Source organism: Ceratotherium simum, chromosome 5 (genome assembly GCF_057802395.1).
Source record: "Ceratotherium simum simum isolate JZ-2026a chromosome 5, ASM5780239v1, whole genome shotgun sequence".
Taxonomy (NCBI): Eukaryota; Metazoa; Chordata; class Mammalia; order Perissodactyla; family Rhinocerotidae; genus Ceratotherium; species Ceratotherium simum.
Window position 1 is genome coordinate 84,433,124 of NC_141904.1, and position 18,762 is coordinate 84,451,885.

At 48.4% G+C, this 18,762-nt stretch overlaps 1 protein-coding gene across 1 annotated transcript in view; it reads left to right on the forward strand.

The window, feature by feature from the left end:
* The first annotated feature begins 4,830 nt into the window (after positions 1 to 4,830).
* The window catches only part of SLC6A11 (solute carrier family 6 member 11), a 127,655-nt gene continuing 113,723 nt past the window's right edge, over positions 4,831 to 18,762 (forward strand). Inside the window, exons 1-4 of the mRNA XM_004443786.3 lie at positions 4,831 to 5,179; positions 8,169 to 8,303; positions 8,428 to 8,568; positions 11,923 to 12,013. Coding sequence (XP_004443843.3) covers positions 4,921 to 5,179; positions 8,169 to 8,303; positions 8,428 to 8,568; positions 11,923 to 12,013 — 626 coding nt within the window. The 5' untranslated portion in view covers positions 4,831 to 4,920. The remainder of the gene's footprint in view (positions 5,180 to 8,168; positions 8,304 to 8,427; positions 8,569 to 11,922; positions 12,014 to 18,762) is intronic.

An 18,762-nucleotide genomic window follows, 5' to 3' on the forward strand; every position in this document is an offset into this window, starting at 1 on the left:
AGCATCTGCCTCCTTCACTAGTCCATAATGGGGGGCTGGTACACTGGCTGGTGTGAGTGGGGCTCATTTGTAGTGCTGGCAGATTCCTGTGTTGTAAACACAACCACCAGGGTAGATTTCAAGCTACCAACCATTGTGGTTCACAAAATCCCTGAAAACTTAATAATCAGCTCTCATGAGCTAGAATAAGCTGGCTCCAGAGTACCACCAGGGCAGGCCTGGTAGCTGGTTTTGTACCCTCAGGACCAATAAAGTATCTGGAAGGTAACTGAAGAGCCATAAATATTTGGTGAATGAACGAACAAGCAATGCTGAAGTTTAAATGAGCCTTCAGGACAGCAATTGCTGTTTCCAGAAGATAAAAGACTTTGAATGCTTTCCCAAGAAAGGAACAAGGGAGTCAGGACATTTTGTTCTCTGAAGACTATTTATACATTTATTTTACAAACACATCTGTATCAGGCAGAAATCCAAGTGCTTTACTAATCCTAACCCATCTAATCCTCACAACAATCAAAAGGTAGATACTGTTAGGACCCTCATTTACAGATAAGGAAACTGAGGCTCAGAGTCACCTGCCAAGGTGGTGGAGCTGGGCTTCGCACCCAGGGAGTGGGACTGCAGAGCCTGTGTCCCTAACCACTGTGTGTGCTGCATCAGGCTCAGCTCTGGAAAGGAGACACGGCCCATGTTCCCATCCGGCTCCAACATAAGTCCATCCACCCCGTGGACTTGGGGGTGTGCTCTTCAGGTCACTGCACCTCAACACAGAAAGAACGAACGGAAAAGGGCCAGAGATGAGGCTCCATACCGATGGGGGAGATGTGGCTCTTCTGGATAAGAACAGAGTAAACAGATCAGCCAGCCCTGGGGGTCTAGTGTTAAGATTCGGTGCTCTCAGCGCTGTGGCCCGTGTTCATTTCCCGGCCGGGGAACCACACCACCCGTCTGTTGGTTGTCATACTGTGGCGGCTGCGTGTTGCTGTGATGCTGAAAGCTATGCCACCAGTATTTCAAATACCAGTGGGGTCACCCATGGTGGACAGGTTTCAGCAGAGCTTCCAGACTAAGGCAGACTAGGATGAAGGACCTGGCCAGCCACTTCCAAAAAAACTGGCCATGAAAACCCTATGAACAGCAGCAGAGCGTTGTATGATACAGTGCCAGAAGGCACAAAAAAAGACCGGGCAGGGTTTGGTCCTCGTGTACACAGGGTCACTAGGAGTTGGAATCGACTCAATGGCGCTAACAGCAACGAAAGACAGATTAAGGCTTTTCCAGAGCCACAAACTAGCCAAGGAGATGGACTTTAAACATTTATTTACTAAATTCTAATGGGAGGAAACTGACCTGGTCAACTTTCATAAAGGGAAACATTAAAACTTGAGAGGCGAGTTTGGGACACTGGTATGTGTCCAATGTTCTTCTCTGCACGTGGTCTCGCTTCACCTCTAAGACCACCCTGGGAGATGAGGACAATCAGGCCCATTTTAATGAACCGAGGACACCAAAGCTCAGAGGGTAGGAGATGCACCCAAGACCACAGAACTCCCCAATGGCAGAACTGAGCCCAGGTCTGAGCCAGAGGATGGCCAGCCCCACCTTCTCAAGCTGGTGCAGCGCCACTCCCCAGGCAGGTCTCATGGAGTCAGAGCTGCTCAGGGGAAGTCAACTCCTGGGGCTCATTATGTTGAGAAGCAGATTACAAAGCAAAGTACAGTCGGATTCAAAGGAGCTGTCACAGATTCCGGGCAGACGGCCTAACATTGCAATAATAAGAGTTGAGAACGTGTCTCTAACTTTCCAGGTAGTTGTTCATTTAACAAACAGACTCCTAGGTCCTGTGTGCCTACTGTGCGCAGCGACTGTCAAGGTCAGAGACGCACTCCCTCCTCTGTTGCCCATTCCATATGCAGCCTTGAGGACCGCCCCAAAGAAAATGAGAGCACTCACGCGGACCTTTAGCCTGGGAGAAGAACGGCCTTCATTTAGAAGGAAAGCCTGGGACAAGCAGACTGTAGGGTAATTTTGAATGCCAGGTCAGCAATTTGATTTTATCCTTTTTAGGAAAAGAAGGGCTAGTGAAGACTTTTAAGCAAGCGAATGGTATCACCATCATCATCATCACAATAAAAATAATAGCTACTGTCCACAGAGCACCCACGGTGCTCAAGGCTTTCAGCCCTCACACACGCCCACCGATGTGGAGCCAGGGCTCAAGGCTCAGGCTGCTGCTGCAGACAGGAGGCCAGGCAGGTGGCGGCAGAGCAGGAACCCGAACAGGCGATAAGCTCGCGTATGGGACCACGGCGGACTACCCTCCCCAAAACCCGTATGAAAGGGAACTGATGTGGAAGTGACTTATACAAGGCAAACGGGGTTGGGGAGGGGGCTCCGGAGTGTCGGGTGATGGATGGCGGCAGAACGTCGGGCGCCTCTCCATAGCAGATCTGCTGAACGCAGCACTCCCGAGGAATCTAAGAAAACCTCAGCTACTTCCTACCTGGGACGGAAGGGACCGTTTGGGCAGAGGACATAAATTTTCTGCTAACAAGTTACTCTTTCTACTGGTCACAGATCAGTTTGCCTACATACAGTTCTAAATGTTTTTCCAAAGCACATTGTGAGCATAAAACGGGGAGGGAAGCAGGTGGCCTTGGTGGCTGAAGTTCTAAGAGTTCTTTGCGCAGGGGTGACTGTCTTTCATGTTTCTTTTGACGTGTGCAGCTTACAATCCATCATTTTAGCTTCTCGAGGCTCCTGCGTGATGCTTAGTCAGGCGGAGGGCTGTCAGCAAGTTACTCTCATCAGGGTCCTCCCGCTGTTCTGGAAGGCAGCTCAGAAACTTGGATTACTTGGTTTCCCATGTAAACCTTGTGCCTACAGGCACAGTTTCATTCTCATCCAGGGCAACTTGAACTCCTTCATCCTCGGTTTCACCATGGGGTCAGAATTAATATCAACACCACTTGGCAGATGAGGAGCCTGAGGCAAGAGATAACAGCTCACAAGGGGCAGAGCCTGGATCTGAACCCACATCCACCTGAATTCAGTTTACTCACCCTAAACACCCTGCAGGATCTTTGCTTTCGAACATACCCTGGACAGCGCATGGGGTGGAGGTTTGGGAGCCATCAGCGTTTAGTGGGGTGGCTAAAGGCACGAGAAAGACCAAATTTAAGGGAGACAAAGGAAAACCAGAGAAGCAGGGAGAGAAACAGAAGCTGAGGCAGGCAGCGTCCAGGAAATCACGCAAGTGCAAGTTTTAAGAAGGAAAGAAGGGAATAACGGTGCAGACAGTTACCTAGGCAGGATGGCGCTGGACAAGGAACCGCAGAATTTGCCAAATTAAGAGGGCTTCCAGGCCTTCACAGACAGCATTTTCAGAGGAGTGGGGGGGTGGGGTGGGGGCCAGATTGCTGTGGGCTGGGAAATGAGTGGGAGGTGAGGACAGGGCCGGCAGCATATAAACTCACTCTTTCAAGAAATATGATAGTAAGGGGGAGGGGAGGAAGGCAGCCTGAAAGGGGAAGGGTTTCCTGGGGGATGACGGTGGGGAGAGATGTGAGCGGTTGTAAGCCAGAACAAAAGGAGAGGCTGAAGGCTACACGACAGGGAGGCTCCCCCTGAGAGAGCCCCAGAGGGAGCTCCAGGGGACAGGTGGAGAGCACACGGGTAGCGTTAGCGACAGCTCCTGCGGGTGGACTTCCCCAGGGCTGAGATGACAAAGGTGGACCTGACTATCTCTGCGGCCTCTTGCAGATCTAAAATTCTTTCCCTTTTCTTCTTCCTCCCTCCTTCTTTCCCTCCCTCCCTCGCCTCCTCTTTCTCTCTTTCCTCAAATGTTTGCTGAGCATCTACTATGTGCTAGGGCTTGTGCTAGGCTGTGGCTATTATAATGAACAAGACAGTGTATATCATCTTTATAGTTGAGTGGGGACACAGATATTAAACAAGATGCACAAATATGTGTATGTGTGTGACTATACATTGTATGATAATACTAGTAATTGCTGAAGTAGTTTATAAGCAATTTCTCATTAACTCCACACACACAAACACACATACCACCCATAAGAAAGGCACTATTGGTATTCCCTGTTGCAAATCAGGAAACAGAGGCACAGAGAGGTCAGATGACTTCACACAACTAAGATAGGTGGAGCATGTCATTCAGCTTAGATTTGCCTGTCTGCAGACAGGAGCACTGAACTGCCACACTGTCCTGACTCATTGTGTTTATAGCAGTGGGCAGCAGGATGAACAAGATCTGGAGGCGTCCCCACCCTAGGGGAGCTCACAGTCCCTGAGCACTGGGAAGAAACCAAGAATTCGTTTACCCCTTTTCCCTGCAAGTATGGTCCCTGGACCAGCAGCATCCGCAGCAGCTGGGCGCTTGTTAAACATGCAGAAGCTCCAGCCCAGCCCGACCCATCAGATCAGGATCTGCAGTTTAACAAGATCCGCAGGTGCTTGGTACGCACGTTCAAGTTGGAGAAGCCTGGTCTAGAGCCCACTTCTCTTATCAGAGATGGGAAACCGAGGGCCAAGCGTTTGGAGGTTAGAGAGAGTGGTTGCACTTCAGGGCTTGGTGTCCTCGGGAGCTCAGCCTAGGCCTGAATGGGCGCTTCCACTCTTGCGCTAAGAGGCCAGCGGAAGGAAGGGCGCGCAAGGTGCTCGGCGCGCGCAAGGTGCTCGGCGCGCGCAAGGTGGGCCAGCCGGGCCGCGGCGGCGTGGGCGCCCTGAGGGCGGGGCCGCCGCGCCGCGCCCCAGTCCCCGTCCCCGCGCCCGCCCGGCCCGGCCCGGCCCCTCAGCTCCACCCCCGCCTCCCCCTCCCGCCCGCTCGCGCCTCCTGAAAAGCCAGCCCGCCCGGGGCGGCGGCGCAGAGCCGGGCCGGCGCGCGAGGCAGGCGGCGCGGCCATGACGGCGGAGAAGGCGCTGCCTCTGGGCACCGGGAAGGCTGCGGAGGAGGCGCGGCTGTCCGAGGCAGCGGCTGGCGGCGCCGGCGGCAGCGGGGGTGCGGCGCCCGCGCGCGACCCGCGCGACAAGCGCGACAAGGCTGTCCACGAGCGCGGCCACTGGAACAGCAAGGTGGAGTTCGTGCTGAGCATGGCCGGGGAGATCGTGGGGCTTGGCAACGTCTGGCGCTTCCCCTACCTGTGCTACAAGAACGGAGGAGGTGAGGGCACGCGGCACTGGGGGCAGCGGAGGGAGGCGCGACCAGCCTGGTGGGGGCGGGGAGCGAGGGGGTGTGCGCCAGGCCCCTCCCGCGCCTGCGTGTAGCGGGACCCTCGGGAGACTGCCCGCCCCAGGCCACCGGCGCGTGAGCTGACCCGGGGCCAGGCGCGCCTTCCCAGTGCGCATGCGCACTTCCCGCTTCGCACCTGACTGTGCCGCCTGCTGGCACGCGGGGACTTGCCCACCAGGTGCATTGTGTCCCAGCGTGAGGTGCAGACCGAGACAAGGAGCCCTTGCTTGTGGTAGCTGCACTGCTGTTTGAAACAGGGCAGGAGACAGACCCTTTCAGCCTTAGCTTTCCCAGCTAGAGACCGGCATCGGGGAAGGGGACTCGAATAATGATCTGAGTAAGCTCGGGTTTTGAGCGCTTGCTGAAATGCCAGGGTGGGTACTAAGCTTTACCTGCGTCATCTCATTTCATCCTTACAGTCATCTTTCTAGGTAGCGCTATACCCGTTTTGCAGATGAGGACACTAAGGGTCAGAGAAGCCACTCACTTAGTGATAAAGATGAGATTCTGACACCAAAGGCCTTGTTTTAAACTGAAATTGGACTGACAACAGGGAGAACTTTTAGGTGAGGCCTGGATTTCCTGCCCAGGCTTTCATTTGCTCTTAAGGCCCCTTCTAGGGCCTCTTTTCGGGTCTCTCTGGTGGAAGAATTGGCCCCCAGCAGTTTTTTTTGCTGGTCTCAGTCACCCACAACGAATAGCAACAACACTGATTTAATGTTTAGGAAATGCTCAGAGATTGGGGGGCGGGGTGGACGACGACAGGGAAAGAAAGGTGATGAGAGAGTCATGTCTAGTGACCACATGTCCAAGTCAGTTTGGTGGAGATGCAGCAGTGAATCCTCAGATCTCCCAGCTCAAGGAAGGCGCTCCAGACTTCAGGAGCCCCCGCCTGTTGTCGTCAGCAAGACAGCCAGCGGGTCCAGGGCAAGGGACCTTGTCAAACCTTCTTGGGTGGCACGGTTTCTCCAAGAAAAAGCCTTTTCTATGTATTCCTCCCTCCCTTTGCTGTGCCCCTGCCCCTCCAGCAGATCCCCAGACCCCAGTGAAGGTGGCTCAGAAGTTGGCTGGCAGGGCCCATGCTGTTAGCCTGTGTAGAGCAGGACTTCCTGTGCGAGCAGCTGCAGGGAGAGCGGGAAGAGTACTGCTTGGCCCAGGCCATTTCTTTGGAGACATTCATCCTGAAGGCACAGGCTGCTCCAAGCCTGCTCTGCACTGGTAATGAAGTGGCCACCGGTGTTGGTGGCTTGGCAAGGGGGAGAGAGGGAGTGGACTCGGAGACCCCAGACGTGCCCTGTGCCCTCGGCTGCGAATCCCGCCTCTCTCTGCAGATTCAGCCTTCATAAGCAGCCGTGTCTGCTTAGAAACCTGTGGAAACCCTTTAGGGTAGTCCCTGGAAAAAATTGTTTTAAGATCTTTTTTTATCCGGGAAATTGTTATGCCAAAACAAAAAGCATTCCTAAAAGCAAAAAACACAGTAAGTTGGGTTAATTACAAATTCTGCCACAGATTTAAAAAAAAAATGGTTGGAGCGAGTAAAGTTTAAAAATGAGTCATTCTTTTTTTCTTTCTTACTCGAACTTGCCAAGAGTCTCCATTGGGTACACAGATTTCCTGGTTGACTTGAGCTAGTTATCTTCAGGATTGCTGGCTTTGAATACACAGGCCAAAAGGCTTTCAGGAAGTGTCATCTGTTATGTACTGAAGGATTCGCAGGTAAATTACAACATATTAGAGATCCTGCTGTGGCTTGTTTTAATCACTTAGATTTAGATACAGCACACAGACCCTCTTATCCCCTTTCACACACTTTTTGCCTTCTAATGTAGTTGGGATATCTGCTTATCGACTGTTTACTTTAAAAAAAATATCTATACAGCTCTACTCATAGATCCCAACAATAGTTTAAAGTCTTTCTTTCCCAAGATGAAACTTTAAAAGTAGTCTCTGGCCCAGGAAAGCTAACAGACTTTCGAAACCTGGTAGATATGGTCCTGCTATCAGGATTGATCAAAATTGTTGCTATTAATCCTGCGGGTAAGAGACTTCATTTAGCAAAAAGCAATTTCAGTTAAGCCTTCATTTGTGAGATCAGCTGGCAAGGAAGAGCCTGTGTTTCCATGCTTTGTTATTAGATGGGAGAGAGAAGGAGGGATTTGGAAAAATTCCTTTCTGGTTGTAATAGCTCATGTTCACCTCAGTTATTTAATTTGTTTCACAGAAAGGCCCAGGCAATGGATTGTATTTCAAGATAGGAGCACTAAAGCTTGCGATGCTCTTTTCTCAGATTGATTCAACGCTAGCCTTTCTGGACAGATTCTTGCTGCAAACTCCTTATAACTCACCTCCATATCTGAGGCTCGTTGTATCGGGGCCTGATACTGCTCATTGCATATCTCCTTAAGAATGCTTTTCTTTATGAAAAAGATATTTTGCAGTTCACTTCCAAAGTAAATATGAAGAAGAGGTTCCCCTCACCTGGCCTGTTGAAGTTGCTTTAGAATAAAAAAGGAGGATGCAACATTCAGGGAGGGAGTGGATTTGACCTGTGCAGGGGGCGACATGTGTAAATAAAAGAATCAGGCAAATAAAACACTTTATTTTACATTATCATCTTAGCTGCGTCTCAACGATTCTATGACATAAATGGTGCAGATGTTAAGTCTTAAAGCCCCATTTTACAGATGAAGACGTGGAGGCTGGGAGATATGACGTAGACTTACTCAAGGCGTAATAGGCGGAGGAGAGTACAACCCCAGGGCTGTGGGGGCTGACTCCGGCCCTCATAGTGTGAACTTGAACACACGCTCAGGAAACGTTATGTCTTGCCTGTAGTGGGTGCTTATTAAAGATTTCTTGTGCTGAACGTGAAGTGGTGGGGGCAATTTTAACCTACTTCCTTTATTCTGCATCCTTTCAGGAGCGTTCCTGATTCCCTACGTGGTGTTTTTTGTTTGCTGTGGAATTCCTGTTTTTTTCCTGGAAACAGCTCTGGGACAGTTCACGAGTGAAGGTGGCATTACATGTTGGAGAAAAGTTTGCCCTTTATTTGAAGGTGAGTGTTGAGTTAATTGGAAAATAAAATGATGCCCAGGTGATGTCAGGCTGTGAAGAGTCGTTGAGACTGTTTTAACCAGGTGGAGAGAGACTCAAATCGCTCCCTTCCTTTGCTCTTTCAGGCATTGGCTACGCGACACAGGTGATCGAGGCCCATCTAAACGTGTACTACATCATTATCCTGGCGTGGGCCATTTTCTACCTGAGCAATTGCTTCACCACCGAGCTCCCCTGGGCCACCTGTGGGCACGAGTGGAACACAGGTATGGCCCCCAGGGAGGGTGTCTCTGCTGGTCCTGCTGGGGGCCTGGCATTGGGGGTGTGTCCTTGTCCTGGAGACCAGTCCCGGCCTCTGGCCTCTTGCCATGAGTCCAGATTCCACTGAAACTGGAGATCGGCTCTGCACTGGGTCTGCGTACATTCTGTGGGTCTCAGCCCTGAAGCCTGAGCTGAGCCCTGGCCCATGAATTGGCATGAGTGGAAGAATGGTGATGCTCTTTCCTCGCTTTGCCAAATATGGAGGCTGAGCCCTTTGGGGGCAGAGTGGAGGTGTGAAAGGTCCGGGCTCCAATTCCAGCCGTACCTCTCTAGTGTCAGGTTTTCCTCTGAGATGAAGGGGTTAGACTAGGTCAAGGGTCACAGACAGGGGGCCTATTGGCCAATTAGGCTTTAGATCAGTGACCAGCAAATTTCAAAAATGTATTTGGTTGCCAAAATTGAAAAACCAGAAGACTACGTGAAAATCCAGACTTCTAGCTTCTCTTGAAAAGTTAAAAATATCTGGCAACACCAGACCCACGTTCCCACGTTCTTGCTTGACAGCAATTGCTGCAGCTGAGAAGTGGCTGTTGCCTTTGGGTGAGGCATCTATCCTCAAATTGACCACAGTCCCCACCCACATCACTTCGCTCATTAACTTTACCTGTCCAACCCGGGTAAATATTTGAATTCACCACCCCCACCCCACCTCCTTGAATGGATAACTTTTTAGATTACTTCTGATTCTATGTACTGTTTGCTTTTCAATTTGTCCTCCTATCAGGATTGAGTCTTATGATCTAGGGAAGACAAATATGTGCCAACCCCATCTATGCTATGCTCTGTGCTCAGAGCAGACATCACTAATCAATTGTAGAACTCGGTCCTTTTGAGTCTGGTCTTGGCCTTAGAACCCTTCTCAGCAGTGCTGTAGGCATCCACTGCCTTTCGATGGGGACTGGCACACACGCTTTAAGCTATTTACCATCCATGTTGTTATCTGTGGTTAGGTTGTCCCTGGAAGTGACCTGTCATCCTGAAGGCTGAGCTACAGTAAGGCTGGGTAGGATGTTTGTCACCAGCAGAAGGGACAGCAGGCATTAGGCCTAGAGAGTGCTGTGAACTAGCCTCCAGCCCTGCCTGACTTTGCCCTGCTCCCCCACCCATCACATTTTGTGGAAGTCTCACTGTCTCTCTTTAGGGCCTGTCTCTTAACCTTTCTTTGGCCAGCGACCTCATAGAGATGTTTATTAAACTGAAATTCAGGACATATTCTTGGAGGCCTGTGAGTTGTCCATGATAATTTGTGTTTGTTTATTCTGAGGCTGCTCTAAAAATATGCACACGTTCTGGATTGTCTGCACAGCCACCTTCTAACTGAGGACAGTCAGGAGATTTCAGTGCCTGACTTTGTGCGTGGTTACAGTTAAAGGTGCGTCCTTAGTAAATAGGATGATGGCAGCCCAGGGAAAAAGCAGAGAGATTTAATTCATAAATGAGGCATTCGTACCAAGTGAGGTCCGGTTGAGAACGCAGCAAACCGTAGCAATGAAGGTTTCGCAACGGTGTGAACAGAGAACAGTTGCTGGGATTGAGCCTCAAACAGCCCGTGGGGTTCAGGCAAGTTGAACTCACTGGCCCTGCCCTACCCAGCAGCTCCGTTTTTCTGTTGGGAAATCCACCTAATTTCGCAGACTGGCATTATCTTTCCCATCCATTTTATGCTGTCAGTTTGAATTGTATTGGGTCCATAGATTAGTCGATATTTAATTTGTAGATTTAGTTCTGGTTTTATAGTTGTGTGACTACTACAATCACAAAGACTTTATAACTCATTGTTTATTCGTACATGATTAAATATCATTTTAATAAAAATGCCTTGTCAACCTTGGGTGTCTGAGAAATTTTTTTACTCTAGAAAAAACATTTGAGAAACACTATTTGAGAGAATCTGATCAATGCTGAGGGCTCTTCACCCCAGAAAAAGGCACAAGGGCACCTCTGACGTTCTGCCTATAATATCAGGTTTCCAGACTCCTGTCAGAACTGGGGGCCCCACAGACCACCTGCTTCCAGAGTGTGGTTAGCACTTGCCCAGAGGAGTGGGAAGGAGGCAGACTGTCGGGGGGACTGTCCCCAGCCAACTGCAAACCTTTCTTCCACTGATTTGCGCTCCCCTTTCTCTAAAGGCATATGAACACTTGAGATGGGTGAAACATCACGTACAGGAGGTGCTTCCTGCTCCAGAGATCACAGGTGTGGTTTGGAGGGTTCGTACACACGTGAGAAGAGAGAGATGCCAGGGTGAGGCTGAACACGGGCTCCGTGCTGGCCACTGTGCTGGGCGCAGCCGCTCGGAAGTGAATGGGTGCAGGAGGCCCTGCCCACGGGGAGCGCTGTAAACAGAGGAGTGCTGTAAAGAGGCACGGGTCCGCTGGGCCGACAGCGCTGGACAATAACCATGGCAAAGGAGATGGAGACTTGGCTGGGGTTGATTCCCAGTTCTGCCCCTAACTGGCTGGTGACTTGTAGAGGAGGGAGAGGGTGTGAATGGAGGCCCCTTGACTATTTCTGCACCTTAGATTCCTCCTCTTCAAAATAAAGGGAGTTGGAGAAGGTGGTCCTTTGGAGGACCTTTAAATTCTAACATTCTTAGAATTCAGGGGAGGGAGATCGGGAAGGCTTCCTGGAGGAGGGAGGGACTAATGGGTTGATCTCAGCCTTAAAGGGTGAACACTTGGATATTTTTACTTGAGATTCAAATCTCGCTTGGTCATCAAGTTTTGTGAAATGAGACATTCGCTAGACCTTCCTTGGACTGATTGATGGAGCAAGGGAATGGTGAGGAAACGAGGGGTTCTTCACACATGCAGGCTCACGTTGTTTCATCCAGTCATCATGTCTTTAGGAGGCAGCTGTGAGATCAGCCTCTTTTTACGTGAAGGAAAACCAAGTCTCAACTGCATCACTGCCCTAAGGATGCCATGACTGACCCACTGCTTTAGTTCCCCCGTTCCTGTGGGGCTGCTGAGCGGGGCAGGTGGATGCCACAGGCAGGCCTTAGGTGGGGAAGTGGGAAAGGAAAGGAGATTTGGGAACAAGGTGGGAGGAAAGAGTGACAGGGCACGTGGAGTGGGAACGAGAGAGGAAGGCCCTGCCCCCAACACTTGTCCTCCTGTTGGAATGAGGCCAAGCCTCTCTTACACTGTTTGGAGTCACTGATCCCCCCACTGCCCTTTGAGGTGTGTTGACTTGGAGTGGCTGGGTGAAAGGCCTGGTTGCACCGTCAGCTCTGACGTTTTCCAAGATCAGCCCCGCGGAGGTTAATCTTGTTATCTCTTGTCTTGTTTTCCCCGTAGAGAATTGCACGGAATTCCAGAAACTGAACGTGAGCAACCACAGCCACGTGTCCCTGCAGAGCGCCACCTCTCCCGTCATGGAGTTTTGGGAGTAAGTGGAAAATGACTTGTCTCCCTTGGCCGGGGGGCTCTGTCCTGGTTCTGCTCAGTTAACGTTGCTCCCACCCCTGGAAAAAGCCTGACTCTTCCTTCCTCCAGCCTCTCACTTCCTGGCTTCTGTGGGCTTTTGACTGCTTTGGAAGCCAGTGGAAATCTTGAGAGGTTTCCCACAGGAGCTGCTGAGAGAAATGCTTTCTTACTCTTTGACGACATGTCAGCATGCCTAGTTGCTTGTTAGGGCAAGAAGTGCTTGGTAAAATGATGGACAGTTTAAAAGTTCATTTTTGACAAAAGAGAAGCTACAGCATGTTTGCAATGAGCTAAGTCAAAAGTGTATTTAGCCTGGAAGGCAGAAGTCTCCCGGGGGGACAGGTTAGCTTGCTTTCAGTAGCTGAAGTGTCATGCAGAAGGGAAGTAAATCAACTTTAATGGATAGAGGTTATAAAGAGGCAGGTTTCACACGTGCTTAAGGAAGAGCTTAGACTCACTCCGAGGGTCGTGATCACCCACCTTGGGAAGTGTTTGGCCAGTGTAAGGCTGCTGATCGTCATTGGGGAATCCGCTGACATCATGGGCAGCCATTGTGTGGATGGGCGTTTTCTCAGAGATGGCATTTTTCATCAGTGTTCCAAAGGGGCCTATGACCTAGGAGTTACAGGGCTGCCACATATTGTTGTATAAGTTGTTCACTGCACAACCCTAGGGGGCATCATTTGCATTGTGAAATGTGCACTCCAGAATTATGCAGTGCCAACCTGTATAACTGTACACAGTGGCCCTGACTTAGGAGCTTCTCTGTAGAGGTGGGAGGCTTCCTTGCTCCAGGTGTTGGAGAGAAGTTTCCCCTGTGGGTCAAAGGTTGGACTAAAGGCTCTCAGCCTTTTCAATATGAAAAGTCTGGCTTCATTGAAGAACATCCCCTACCCTAATCCCTAATGCTGGTTAACATTAGTATAGGGGACAGTGGTTTTATGAGTGATTTTTATTCTTTTCCCAGATACCATTCCTCTCCTTCTCTCTCTAGAGGCCATTGTGCTGAATTTAGATTGATCATTCTCATGTTTATAGTGGATATATATAAAATAGTTCTCTCTCTATATATACACACACACATTTTATATATATATAATGCATTATATAGTATTTATAATACATTACATATAATATATATAATGCATTAATGTATATAGTACATTAATTATTATATGTATACATTGATAATGGATATAACAGTATATATGTGTATAATATATGCATCTTCAGTCATGCACATCAGGATGTTTTGGTCAATGCAGATGGCATATACAACAGTGGTCCCATAAGATTAGTACCATATAGCCCATGTGCAGTAGGCTATACCATCTAGGTCTGTGTAAGTCCTGTAGGGGAGGAAGAAATTTTCCTCTACCCTTCTAGGTTCTTCTGGCTGATCTAAGAATTAAATTGACATGAGACAGATTGATAGAAAAACAAACAAAAGTTTAATACCATGTATAAATGGGAGAAACTCAGGAAAATTAAGTAACTCCCAAAATGGCCAAAGCCCTCACCTTAAATACTATTCTCAGCTAAAGACAAAAGAAGGTGTTAGAGGTGGGGAGAGTCAGGGACTTCAAAGGGAAGAAGGCGATTCACAAGTAGGTGAAAAGGAGCAAACGTTTGGAAAACAGGTATTTGGCCACACAGAAACAGAAGAACACAGAGGGGCCCAACAAAGAGGCTTTTCTAGGTTCCTCCCTGTCTACTACCAAGTTCATATGATGCTAAGGTGATAGCTCGCTTCCTGAGACAGGTTTTCTTTTTTTAAGATTTTTTTTTTTTTTGAGGAAGATTGGCCCTGCGCTAACATCTGTTGCCAATCTTCCTCTTTTTCTTTTTTCTCCCGAAAGCCCCAGTACGTAGTTGTGTATCATAGTTGTAGAGTTGTAGCTCTTCTGTGTGGGATGCCACCTCAGCATGGCTTGAGGATTGGTGAGTAGGTCTGCGCCCAGGATCCGAACCTGCGAACCCTGGGCCACCAAAGCAGGGCACTCGAACTTAACCACTGCGCCACTGGCTGGCCCTAAGACAGGTTTTTTAAAATCTAAATTCTTTTAGGCAGTTAAGAGGGAGGTAACAAGAAAAAGTTTCTGAATCTTTTGTTTCTTAAAAATGATTGGCCTAAAATCACCCTCATGTTAAAGAGGCACATTCTGGGGTGACAAATTTTGTTACCGTTCAGTGCACTCTATGATGTTTGCACAATGACGAATCACCTAATGACGCATTTCTCAGAACGTATTCCTGTCGTTAAGCAATGCATGACCCTGTAAGTGTGTGTGTAGATAGATGTCCTCAAATAGCACCCAGATCTTTCTTGCATGTTGTAAAGTTTTATGTTGATGGTATCCATCACTTACATTTTTTTACAACTTTGTTTCTTTGCTCAACATTGGTTTTGAGATGTCTCCACATTGATATGTGTACTTTGGTTCACTTATTTGTTCCTTCTGTATAGTATTTCAGTGTGTAAATAGACAACACTGTATCAGCCAGCTCCTCTTGATGGGCATTTAGACTCTCTCCTGTTTCCCACTGTTATTAAGCACACTGGGTGAATGTCCTGTCTGTGCTTTCCTGTGTGAGTGAATGAAGGTTTCTAGGTTGTATACTTAAGAATAGAATTGCTGAGGGCAGGCGCCATGGCATAGTGGTTAAGTGCACGTGCTCCACTGCTGGCAGCCCGGGTTTGGATCCCGGGCGCGCACCGACGCACCGCTTGTCAGGCCATCTTGTGGCAGCGTCCCACATAAAGTGGAGGAAGATGGGCACGGATGTTAGCTCAGGGCCAGTCTTCCTCAGCGAAAAAAAAAAAAAAAACAGGAGGATTGGCATGGATGTTAGCTCAGGGCTGATCTCCCTCACAAAAAAAAAAAAGTGAAATTGCTGAATGGTAGGGTGCGTGCATTATCAGTTTTATCAGATAATGTCAAATTGCTTTCTAAAAGGATTGTTCTTATTTACTCTCCGAACAAGAATGTGCGAGAATTTCTGCTGCTCTATATTCTAGACAGCACTTGGTCTGGTCAGGGTTTTTAAGTTTTGCCAGTGTAATGGGTGTGAAACTGTATCCCACTATTTTACATTTGCATCCCTCTAATTACTTGTGAGGTTGAGCATCTTCATGTTTTTTCCTCTGTTTGGGTTCCTCATCTGTGAACTTCCTATTCATATCCTTTTCTCTTTGGATTGTGTGTCTTTTCTCATAGGTAGGAATTCTTGATACATTCTAGATATTAGTTTCTTGATACATTCTAGATATTAGTGTTTTTGCTGCAAATAACTTTTCCTAGTGTGTGGCTTTTCTTTTTATTTATGGCATACAGGAATTTCAGTTTTATTTAAGTCAAATTTGCCAGTCTATTCTTTTTGGTTTGCACAGTTGGTGTCTTATTTAAGATATATTTCCCTACCCCAAAGTTGTGAAAATTTTCTATATTTTCTTCTAAGAGTTCTAAAGTTTTATATTTTCACATTTAGGAATATAATCTACCTGGAATTTTGTTTTTGCATATGGTACAAGGTAGGAATCTCGTTTTATTTTTTATAAAAATAACCAATTTTTCCAGCAGTGTTTGCTGAATTGTTCATCATTTCCCTACTGATTTGTAATGCCATCTTCCGTATATAGTTTTCCTAAAAGCACAGGTCTGTTTTGGGGCTCTCTGTTCTGTATTGGTCTCTTTGGCTAATTGTGTGTCAATACCCCACTTATAGTTTTATTGTAAGCCTTGAGTTGGTAAGGCAAGTCCCTCACTTTGTGCTTTTCCAAAGTTGTCTTCCAAATGAATTTTAGAATCAGCTTGTCAAGTTAAACAATAATAAAGAACAAAACAACTCCACGGGGATTTTGATTGGAAGTATATTGAATGTATAGGTTAATTTGAGCAAAACTGACATCTTGATGATTGAGCCTCTCTGCCTGTGAACATGGTGTAGTTCTCCATTTATTTAGGTCTTTTTAAATGCCTCATAGAGTAGTGCTACTTAAATGTGGTCGGCAGAGCAGCAGCACTAGCAGCACCTGGTTAGAAATGCAAATTCTCCAGCCCTCCCCAGACCTACTGAGTCACAGTCTCAAATAGAGCATCCAGAGGATGTGTGCCGGAGAGGAGGGTGCTGTGGTGGGAGGGCCTGTGTGGCCATGGTTTCCCAGAGGAATGTCACAGAGACTTGTTTGAGACCTGCACACTGGAGGCTCTGCAAAACATGGTCTCTGTGCTCCGTTAAAGAACCAATCCTGGAACCCCACACTGGGCAGTCTCTGTGTAACTTACTATTGTTTTGCACCATTTATTTCCTTTGTGACATATATGGAAAACCTCAAATCGTTATTTGTGCGATATGTGTGTTTCTTGTCTGTGTTTCCCACTAGACAGTCATGAAGCTGCACCTCGTCTGGCTTTACTCACTACTGCTGGTCTATGAAAGGCCCTCCACTGAATATTTACAGAATGGATAGATATGTGGGAGGAAGGCAGGCGGGCAGTATTTTCTCGAAAGTACTACATGAGAAGAGTCAAAGTGGGCTCTGGCAAGAACCCATCCTGTCACTAAGCTCCCCAGCTGACAGCGTTGGTTGCTTCCAGGATCCCTCTGCAATATCTATATCAGCATTTATTTGGACACAAGTGGTGTGAGGGGCAGTTAGTCTCCCACCTCATGTGTAACTGGTGGTTACACCAGTACTGCTGGTGTAACCAGCAGTTACACTGGTAACTGCTGCTCGGCCACTGAAGATGCAAGTCCATGGGTGAATAAACCCATGGTTCTAGTTTTCTGTTCCGATGGCATCTGTACCTTCTGTGCAGAGTTGAATTCTGCATCCTGAAATACTCGGTTACTGGCGGGACGCCCCTGCATACTGTGCTTCTGTCAGACGACTCTAATTCATCTTTCCCCAGGGGTGAGCTTGGGAGGTGGAGCCTGTGTGAGATGTCATAGCATCCTGTGAAAAACTGTTGGGGCCACATAAATTGGAGAAGGGCTGAAAACTGCGCTCTTCAGTAAGAACATCCATAACCTGTGATTAACCCAAACCCCCAAATGCATTTTCCTGTGGGATCATTTGGAATCTTTCCCCTCCTCCCACCACCCTACCCCCGCTCCTGTCATGCTACCATTCCACTAACACACTGATGCCACTTTGCTGGGAGGAAGTTCTTCCTTAAATTCAGCTGCCAGCTGGCTCCTGGGGCTTTGGATCAAGCATGCCTAATACCTTTCCCATGTGACAGCCCTTCAAGTATTGGATCAGGTTTCCTCAAAAATGTTTCTTCTCCCATTCTCTTCACTGTTTCCTTGTGTGGCCTGGCTCATGGATGCCCGGCTGTGATGCAGATCTCCATTGTGCCCCTGCTGCCCTTTTCTCCCTGCCTCTAGTGGCTGGGACCTCATTCACAGTGCATTGGTTGGTCCACGTAGACTGCCTCGGCTCTCTGCTTGTTCATGCATTTCGCAAATGCCTGAGCTCCTGGTGCACATAAGAAGGACACTCTACGTATCTGGAGGAGGCAGAAGTGTAAGATGTGGTTCACGCCTTCTAGAAGCAGAGGTGAGACAAGCCCGTAGATTACCGTAAAATCAGTTACAAGGTGCTGCTTCCCTGCCCCCGAGGGGCCTTGGCTTCACCTTGACCATGGGCACCTGGCCTGACCCACCCCACCTTGAAGGTTCATTGCCCTTTTCAGGGTGTAGTTAAATTACTGAGAACAGCGCAGTCCCTGGGTCAGTCCTGGATTCTGTCTCAGGCAGGGGGCCTGTGGGGCCAGGGCAGTTTGTCTTTCTCGTGTCAGATTTCAAAATCACGCCATCCTGGTTTCCCTTAGTAACTCATTATGCATCTGGCGTCTGTGCATTTATCTAAATATGTTTGCAGTTCTAAATTCTGAGCCTGTCTCTGGTGGGATCCAGGGCTGTAAAGTGTGTAACCCGCATCGTGGCATCAGATGGGCTTTGACCTTCCTTCGCCTTCCTTCCTCAAGCCCTCGAGTCCGGTCAGTCCAGGGTTCTGTGGGCAAGTCCATGCTGCTGTGTATGCAGTTGAAATCGTTATTGTGTGGCATCCATTCGACAAACATTTGTTGAGCACATATTGTGTGCTGGGCCTGAATTAAACTCTAATGGTATTCACTTCTCTATCTTTATTCAGAAGGATGAGGCCTGTCTTTCTGGTTTATCTTTACTGGAGGAGTTTTTTTCAATTTGTTTATTTCTAAATCACATGGCCACTTGATTGATTTTCTTTGGTCGCAAAATCTGGGATCAAAGGAGCTGGAGGTAAACCTCATTCTTCTGTGGATCTGGCCGGTCCCTGCTCCCTCTCAGACTCCTCGTCCCCTCTGCCCATCGCCCTCCTCCACGCTGGCCTTCCTTCTGTCCTTTGCACATACTGGGCTTGTCCCAGGATCCATCTCAGGTGTTGTCGTGCCCTTTGCTCAGAAGGTTCCTCACCAGAGCCTTGTGTGTCTGGCTCCTTCTTATCACTGGGTCTTAATTCAGATGTCGTTGGGGAAGCCCTCCCTGACCATCCAGCTGAATGGGTACCCAGTCCCTCTCCATCCCAGCACCCTGTTTTATTGTCTGCATGGCACTTAGCTGAAATCCTCGTGTCTTTGTTTACTTGTTTATTCTCTCTCTCATTCCATTAGAGTATGAGCCCCATGCTAGCAAGGACTATTCTGTTTTATTCCCTGTTGTCTT